The sequence below is a fragment of the Macrobrachium nipponense genome, chromosome 1, assembly GCF_015104395.2.
Source record: "Macrobrachium nipponense isolate FS-2020 chromosome 1, ASM1510439v2, whole genome shotgun sequence".
Taxonomy (NCBI): domain Eukaryota; kingdom Metazoa; phylum Arthropoda; class Malacostraca; order Decapoda; family Palaemonidae; genus Macrobrachium; species Macrobrachium nipponense.
In genome coordinates this window covers 79850577-79860576 of record NC_087200.1, presented here as the reverse complement: position 1 = coordinate 79860576, position 10000 = coordinate 79850577, and the positions used below count along the sequence as shown (strand labels likewise).

The 10000-nt window shown below is 35.3% G+C and overlaps 1 protein-coding gene across 1 annotated transcript in view; it reads right to left on the bottom strand.

The window, feature by feature from the left end:
- LOC135219400 (uncharacterized) overlaps positions 1 to 10000 on the bottom strand; it is a 269936-nt gene that overhangs the window by 60234 nt on the left and 199702 nt on the right. The window contains exons 15-16 of the mRNA XM_064256148.1: positions 8484 to 8620; positions 2099 to 2327 (exon numbers count right to left, since the gene is read on the bottom strand). Of these exons, the coding sequence (XP_064112218.1) occupies positions 2099 to 2327; positions 8484 to 8620 (366 nt within the window). The remainder of the gene's footprint in view (positions 1 to 2098; positions 2328 to 8483; positions 8621 to 10000) is intronic.

Genomic DNA, 10000 nt, shown 5'->3' with positions numbered 1-10000 from the left:
TTGCTTCAAAGTACCAGTGTAAATATCAGCCTCACTTTCCAGGGCAGTGTCAACATTTACTAAATGCTTTTATTGTTTGGAAGACGTATGTTTAAGGCATCTCTTGGCACCTTCCTTGCATTACCTTTTCTTTACTCGATACCCTGTGCCTTTCTGGCCTTAATTCGTAATCCTCTCCGTTACAGAGGAGCTTTCGCTGATTGTGGCTGTATTCACAAGGATACAGCGGTCTTCTCCATTTGTCCTTGTACCTTGATTATTACACAGGATCTGCTACCTGTTAGAATTCGGTTTTAATCTTCTGATTGTTGTTAATGTAAATATATGTACTTTAAAGTTACTCTATATGGTTTATCTACAACAATTCCTTGATGAGTAGAGCCTTCAGCTCATATAACAAATCCCTTTTCTTTTTTACGTTTTCCAAATAGCAGTCAGATTCCAGGATTTCATCTGGTAAGTAATTGTTTTTCTTGAGTCCAAACATGCCAAGAAACTAGCATTTTCCCAGGTAAAACGTAAGAATATATATATATATATATATATATATATAGGTTTTTTGCCACGAAGGAAAAAATGAAAAAGCGAGATAGCCAAAGTACTGGCTATCTCGCTTTTCCATTTTTTCCTTCGTGGTAAAAGGCCTTTATTTATACATAGCATCACGTTTTATATACTTCGTGATCAAGTTATTCTATATATATATATATATATATATATATATACACACACACACATATACGCACTTACATAGTGTAACGTGCATACACGAGATGCACGTTGAAGCTCTCAGGATTAAGAAATAAGTGCAATATTTTTCTCACTTGTAGTCAAAGTAAGACCACACAAGACGGCGTACAGAAGCCGCATCTGCCCACTCCTTTCCTCATTAAAAACTGGACACGGCAGATTTGCCTACTTCGCTCCTCCCACCCAAAACTTCTGCCTCTCGTACAACTAAATGACCACCCATTGTCCTATTTTTCCACACCTGGTGTTGTCCTGCGAATTCCTCTCCTGACCAACCCAAAAAGAAGCCGGCGCCAAGATGCGAAAAACACGAGACAAAAGGGAGAAAGAGAAAGAGAGCAGAGAAGTCTCTCTCCGATCGTCATTCACCTAGCAGACGTAGTTCTGAATAGACGGGTCACAGAGACCTTATCACTATCTTGGGGGTCGAGACGATTCTCCCCCCTAAGCTCCTTTCTCCCGTGACGGCCGCTCTACTCAAGATTTGTCACAAACCAGGTACGTTTCGGTTTGACATTTGTCTGTTCTCATATATATAACTCAAATCCCCCCCCCCCCCAACCCCCTTGCATCTCCTTCAGAGAAGAAGTGAAGTGAGGAAATATTTGTGACTTGTAACTAGAAGTGATCATTTATATTGCTAACTCATAACAGTGTTAATTGACTTACATTCTCTGCCTAACGCAAAATCCCAATTAGTATATTAATCGCGTTTTTCGATCGAGAATTACAGTGCATCCTTCATTTGCAGAATTAGGAGATGCAAGCTAAGTAACACCTCTCACGCGTTCCAGGTGCCAGAGTGTCAATCGCCTATCCCGAATCCCAAAGGAACAAGAATGAAGAGGTGCTGATAACATTTTTTGCCCTAACTGCACAAGAATGTCATTTCTGTATATGCTGGGTGCTTCATAAAAGGGATTTATCTCTTACTGGGGTTTCACAGTGGCACTAATTGCTTTGTTAATTAACGTAACCTCAGTCCCACGGAGCTAGTGCCTTTAGCTCCTGTATAATTACTTCTGATTTACATAATAATCATCTTTGTTCAGTGTAACTGCATTTTTCCTTTAAATCCATCACTTTTAATACCTTTTTTCCCCCCTTTTCTTTTTATTACTTGCTTGGCACCCATTCTTGTTAGATGTCAGTCAGTTTTAGAGTAAATGATAAACTTCACAAAGCCACGCGTATTAAAGTATATATATATATATATATATATATATATATATATAATAAACTAGGAGAGACAGATAGAAAGACAGGTAGACATATGGACAGAGATACAGGCGCGTGTGGAAAAGTCCCGACGGAAACCAATGGAACGAAACCCGAGCCCATTCCTCACCTAGTCTTGCTGTATCCGGAAATGCCGATGAGAGGCAGAGTGGCCATCGTAATGGAGTAGATCCAGCCGATGACCATAATCTTGGCGGCCATGGAGAGCTTCAGCCTCTTGTTGAGGTGGATGGCGTAGGTGATGGCGTACCACCTCTCCGACGTGATGATCGTCAGCGTGAAAATGGACAGCTCCGAAGCGAAAACCGTCAAGAAGCCGGCCACCTTGCAACCAGGACCTGCAGTGGCATCGCAAGAGGGTAAAATCATTTAATTAACCAATCTTAACTAACCGTTGTGTATGTTTAGTTAGGTGAATGAGCAATGTGTGAATACATAAATAAATGCACAAATATATGAAATCAGCTTCAGATATTAATCATCGTGGTGTTCGCAATAAATATATGAAAATGCACATAAGTAAAGTAATATCTTTGGCTTATCAGTAAGATTATTTGTCTCCTGATTCTAACTCCCTGTTATATATTTTAATTACGGGAGACAGAGCAATACATGAATAAAGAAATAACTTCTGATTGTAAGATATGTGATCTAAGCAGTAAATATAGTATCTTTGGCTTATCGGTAAAATGATCTTATTTAACCGGTGGTAATGCACTTTTAGTTAGGTGATTCAGCAATACATAAATACATAAATAAATAATGCAAATATATGATATAATTAGTTTTAGGTTTTAATTTAAGGTGATATACATATGATTTTAGCCATAAATATATTAAACCCGCATAAATAAATGACATCTTTGCTGAGCGGTAAAATGATTAATCTGATTTTAAGTGCTGGTAGGACATTTTTTGTTAAATTACTTAAGAATAAATGAATATATAAATAAATATGTAAATATGTGAAATCTTAAGCTTTGATTTTAATTTAAGGTGTTATATAAAGGGTCTTTAAGCCAAAAAAAAATCATATATATATATATATATATATATATATATATATATAATATAAGTGCATAATTATATAAATAACATCTTTGGACTATCGGTAAAAGATATTAATCTTTTGACTGGTGGTAATAAATTCTAGGTACTGTGACTCAGCAATACATGAATATATACACAAATATATGAAATCTTCAGTTTACATTTAATTTATTTTAATATATATATATATATATATATATATATATATGTATATATCATGAGGGGACGAAATTATTATCAACTATAAATTCCCCTTCGGTACATATTTGAAAATACATCAATTCCGAGGTAGAGCTAATTAGATATTAAAGGACATTTGTAGCTCGAATATTTATATGAATCACGGTGATGTGATAATTATTCATATATATATATATATATATATTATATATATATATATATATATATATATATTATTAGTCCAAGAGCCAGGGCATGATTTATTTACCCGAGGAATGAAAAAGGTTTGTGAATATAGTTTGTTTCTACAGGACAAAAGTGTCTCCGAAGAGTTTAACAAAATTTCAGCGTTGGGCATGTCTTATGACGTCATCAACATGGCCGCCATGCTCATATGACCCGACCCAATTCTATAGACCATAGTTCTTAGAAATGTTCCCAATATAATTTAGAATACTTTTTGTTTCAATACATATTTACGTAACTGTAAGACCTATCCTGGATAATGTACTCAAAAATAAAAAATTGGTGCTAGCTGGTGACAAGTGTAAAGTTAGATGTGAATTTACTCGAAATCAAAAGATTTATTGTAAAATTGGACAGGTACAGAATGTTTCCTCTTGTCATGCGGTTTCATAAAATGTATATCATAAGAATGTTCAGATGAGCGGTATTGGGCAAAAAGATTAATTTCTAGTTAGAGTCAGGGTAACGAAGTAGTGAAACCGCGCCTCAGGCCATTGGTATACTGTTTGGCGCTCGACGTCGGAATACAGAGATGCTTAAGTCTGCCGTAATTGATAAACCATTCTATAATACGAAGATTCATTAAGTTTCTCAGAAATCCTCCAATCCCTAATAATGGTAATTAGTTTGGGCAAATGCGGTTTGCGTTTTGTTTATTTATTTATTTCTATTATTTTGTTCGCTCAGTCTAATTTGCTTTTAACGTCCTCGTGTTTTGAGCATCTATATAAGCCTTCGGAAACTTAAGTTGAATATGATCCCCCAATCCCTTAAGGGGCGGGGGGTGGGGGGAGCCTGATACTTATAGTTTTATAAATGCGGTCTATGAGTTGCTTGATTCCTCTGAACTTCCTTTAAATGATTCTTATGTCTTTTCGGGTGTTCTTGTTACACTGGATTCTCATTAGTACCTTTGATAAAGATGAGTGATGTCGATATCTACTGTTGAAAATAACTCGATAAATTGTTTCATTATATATACTATAGAAATAAATCTAAACACATAAAACACGATACATCTTATTTCAAGACGGAACACAGATTACAGTGAATAGAGATAATAAGAAAACTAACATCTTTCAATCTTAAGACTTCCATCATAACTTATGAAAAAGAATCGCTATGAGATCATATACCAAATTTCTTCCCTGCAATTTTCTTCAGAATTGATGCCATCAGAATAAATGTCACTTTCTTCATCATTGCTGTCATAGTCCTTTTCAGTGTCAGGTTCTAAACTGCCCGGTAAAATTGGGCCATAATACCACTGTATGTGATACCTATCATTTTCTAGATACCATCCATATTCAGTGGGATCAAACCCGTCCTGTGGTTTCTGACACACTGCTCTCTTGCACAGCCATGAAACCGCATTGCTTCTTTTAATTTTTTGTAAAAAAGAGGGTTTAGAAACTTCAGAGGAAGGCACCATTGTTAGATCAATACCTTTAACTTTTGAAAAGATGATACACTGATGCTTAAGCGTATTTTTTTTTCATGAACAAACTGTACATCACATCAGATACCGATGAATACTTCACTTGACCATACACTGCACATACATATTTCTCCAGTTCAGCAACTTGTTCATCTTTTAGTGATAGCGATTCTCTCAGCTGACTTTGTATTCTTTGATATTCAAGATTCCTCCGCATAATTTCAAAAGGTTTGACCTGACCCTTTCTTGCAAGGTCCTAAACAATGCACGTGACAGTGATCATCCGTTTGCTGTTATTTGAAGATACGCTACAATCAAGCCAGATTTGAGGCTTGGGGAGTTTTTTTTTTTTTTTTTTTTTTTTTTTTTTTTTTTTTTTTTTTTTTGGGGGGGGGAGGGGGGTGGGGGTGGGGGTGGGGGGGTGGGGGGTTTGGGGGTTGCGGTGGGGGTGGGGGTGGGGGTTGGGGGTTGGGGGGGGGGGGGGTTGTGGTTCATAGTGCTAACAACACAGTGTCATTGGCTCTTAACAGGATATTTTTGTTATGGTCATTGCCACGTGACAATTGGTGAATATGCTACAGTATTCCTGTGTCCGCCTCTTGCAGGTGGCAAGCAAAGTCAAGTGCTTCTGATACTTTTACATTATCATCCTGGCAAATGTACTTATATCATTCAGTTTCTACGGCAATATACAGTATTTTTTCTCCAAGAAGAGCAGCAGATCTCTGACTTTTCCTCCACTCTCTGAACAGTAAAAATATTCGTGATGTTTTACACTGTTCAATTCAAAATGCGTCTGATAGCTTTTAGGGGGTTTTCTGGTCCTTTCCTGTTACCTTAATATCACCATTGGCACAACTGACCGCCTTTCAGGTTCACAGTCTTTTATAGTACGTATTTCCTTAACAGCTGTACAGCAAACAGCGATCTCTAGCAACTTTTTATATAAAGCAACAAAGCTAGAGCCGCAAAGATGAAAATAGAGATTTACCCAGCGGAAAAAAAAGTGGATGAATAGAAATACTAAAAGGCAAAATAAAGTTTGAAAATCATCTGAATTATTAAATATGTATTGGAAAAATGAAACAAAAAGGATTCTAAATTTTATTGGGAACATTTTGAAAAAAAAAAATCCCATTTGTCTAGGTTAATTAGAAGAGCTAAGGTCAAAGAAATGGGGTCGGGTCATGAGACACGCCCACCATTGAAATTTTGTAAGACTCGCTTTTCTGAGACTCTTTGGCCATGTAGAAACGAACTGTATTCACAAACCTTTTACACTCGAGTTAATAATTCCTGCCCTGACACATTACTATATGTTCTTAGTAATAAACATATAAAACATGCATAAATAGATTATATCCTTAGCTTATGATGGCATAAGATTTTAGGGTGTTATACATACTTACAAACAAACATATATAAGTATATATATATATATATATATATATATATATATATTATATATATATGTGTGTGTGTGTGTGTGTGTGTGTGTATATATATATGCATTTATTTATGTAGTATTTATCGCTAAATCTATATATATATATATATATATATATATATATATATATATATATATATATATTATATATATATAATACTATATATTTCTCTATAGTTTTAGCGATAAATACATAAATATATGCATGAATAAATAAAATTTCTAGCTTTAAATATTAATTTAAGATTTTATACATACGGACTTTTAGCAATAAAAAATAAATTCTCAAATAAGCAAAATAATACCTAAATATTTTGATCCACGGTTATAGATCTTAAACATAGTGTTTCAGCAATAAATAAATAAATGTATCAATGTAGTCAAGACCAACCATGATTATGAAAAAAGTGTCTTATACTTTTCTGTAATTTATGATCTGGTTACATAACAAAAAAATATGAGGGAACTGGAGAAGAGGAGCAGGCCTCCTTGACGTTAATTTGGGGATTTAAATAAACTTTTCAACCTCCCAAGATTGATCACTGGAAATATGTTAAAGGTGACCGATTACTACAAAATGTAACAACTGAGACAGATTCGTTTCTCTTTGGTCTTATGTTGAGGGATCTGGACGCCGTCCTCCGATTCAAAAGTTCACGGCAGTTTTGCTGTATATTTTAAAACCTTCACAGAAAAGAATGAAAGTAACGGGTATTTATCATCCGCATATTATAGGCATCTATTCGTTATTTGAATTCTTCTAATATGGATAAAATAAGCGATCATAATACCTTTTTAACAAAATCAGTGATACTGTAATGAATTCTTGTAAGTGTAGAATATTGGATAGGGTAGCAATAAATGGGATGTATTTTGACGTAATGTCTCCCCCCCCCCTACACGCACACACACCAACACATGGACATACATACATTTATTATATATATATATATATATATATATATATATATATATATATATATATTTACGTAAAAGCATTCAAAATTCATTATGGCACTTGATAAAATGAGTGTTAAAGCGAGCGACAGCTATTTGGCCATGCTCCTTATTTTGCCTGTCCAAAATTAACTGCCGGCAAACCCTAGAAAAATAATTCCGGTTAACAAGCTTACACTACCGAGATTTCAGTGAGTATGCAGACCATCTTCAGGGAGCCGGTAAACAGTAAAAACAGCATCCACCTGTTTACGAGCATTTTTATTTTAAAGGAAGCTGACAGTTACCTTGATTACCTTTTCTAGCAGAAGCCCGACGGTAAAAAAAGAAAAAAAAACATAAAACTGAATTGATTTGGATATACAATTCAGGCCCAAGGCCAAGCACTAGGACATATGGGGTCATTCAGACAGTAAAAGGTTTGAAAGGTGAAACAGTTACACTATGAATCAATTGTTAGGAGAAGGTGTAAGATAACAAGGAACTAAGGGAATATGAAACGACGTGCAGTAAAAGGAACGAAAGGGTTTGGAGGTAGGGGCCAAAGGCACGCTTCAAAGAACTTTAAGTAATGCCTACAGTGCACCTAAGAAAGTGAATTCCTGAGCCCATCATTACGTTCTTACTCTTGTTATTCCGAAGGCTTTAAGTCATAAAAATATAAGGCCAAATATTTTTCATGAATATTTGTAATGCAGAAAGAATTATTTTTGAGGAATGCTGTTTATATATGATTTATTTCCCCTCTTTAGTAATGTCTTTTGTAAGTAGGTTTCTTATATCGTTGCAATCACTCTTACTCCTTCCAGATCTTGCAAGTCATACTAGAATAATGTCCGAGCTGGTGAACTGCGGTTACGGGAAAGCTTCAAATCTGTGTAACCTCTGCTGTTCCCAAAAGACTCTTGCTCAATCGTCTATGAACTGTTTGAATAATAAGCCGATGAAACCAGTTTTGGAATTCTAGAAAAGGTTTCAACATTCCACTTGCACTAGAAATACTCACTTACCCCAAAAATAATCATGACATCAACGTAATTTAACATCATACCATTATCTTCCCCCTCCCTCTCTTTTTTCCAACCTCCTTTGGGCCTGGGCTAGTAAAGACATAAGTTAATCAAAGCACTGCCCTTTAAAATTTATTTCAAAAATTATCATCACACAACCACTTACCATTCTGCCAGTCAATGGCATAGTTGAAATAGACACCGATGGTATGGAGATCCATTGAAGCGATGATCAGTAGGTAGATTCCCATGCTGAGGTCGGCGAGGGCCAGGTTCACCATCAAGAACTTGCTCACTGTCATCCTTGAAGAGAAGAGAAAAGAATTGATAAAAGATACCCTTCGCTGGGCCGATGGCCCCAAGGCTCTGCTTTCCAGAAAGCTGACAATTAAGGAGAGAGAACAAGAAAAAACGCATCAGATGAGATACATGACATTGCACCAAGGTCCAATTTTATACAGATTTAATTTTCGGACGCACAAAAAAACGACAAGAATAATGACGAGAAGAGGAGACAAGTCACGGGGGAAGAAATCTCAAGTTGAAGCACAGGGCCCTAAGGGTCCTATTTTCCAGAGGCTTGATTTTCGCGGGTGGAAGAGAAAAAAAAATAAAATAAAAAGAGGGGATGAAAAAGAGAGAAAAAAGAAATAAATGTGTTGTGTTACGATCGAGCCGAACAAAAATTGGCTGAATTTTAATTTTATATCCAGTGTGTTTTATAACTTTTTCTGGCGTGACTATAGACATAAATAAATCCTTATTAATATAGAGTGCCACGTTGCAGTATTTCAGGAATTTTTACCCTGATGAAAATCCAAAACTCTTTTTATTAAAAATGGTTTATTGTTCTCACAACACCAAAAGCTGCTGATATTGTGCGCTGTTCATAATTATGAAAACGACAATTATAAACTAATTAAGAGTAATGGCTTTCCTAAATAAAAAGTTTTCAGTGTCAGGAAAATGAGGAGAAATATATATATGTCACCAAACTGTTTCGTTCATTGTATCTAATGAATCTCACTTATTTCACAGTTACGTTGAAGGAGAAATAAATCTAATCTCTTTAAATTTCAAAATACACAAAAATACGTGCGTATGAGAAGCTCTTCAATCATAATGGATTATCTTCATTTCATATCATTTAATTCCGAAATATAATAATACCCATATCTGACATAGCCAATTATCGAGCAGTCATCTCGGAAATATCTGAAGATGACGGGAAATGTATTTTGTTTTCAACGTAATTGGAATCTTTTTCATGCCGTAATGGAAACAGGAGCGCTGTCTTGTCCAAGCTAAAAACAGGATAAATAAAGCTAGACCTGTTGTTTACATTTAGCTGAATTTGATGAATGAAGAAAAAAACAGTCCAATTTCACCTCGAATGCAGAAGGAATTTTATTTTTGTTCTTTTCCTTGAGTGATATGAAAATCACTAGTATTGCAGTGCTACTGAGCGTCATACAGGGCACTTGTCAGAAATGACATGATCCTCTTGCTTTTTTCAAATTCCCTGTTATTGCCACTCATAAAGAAGCCAGTGAAACTGAAGAACTAAATGTGGGACAGACTGACTTCGCTCCTCTTCTTCATTATGAGTAATGAAAGTGTCACTAATATCATTCATTTGCTTCTAATAACGGTTTATGAAGTTTTTTTTCTACTTTAAACTCA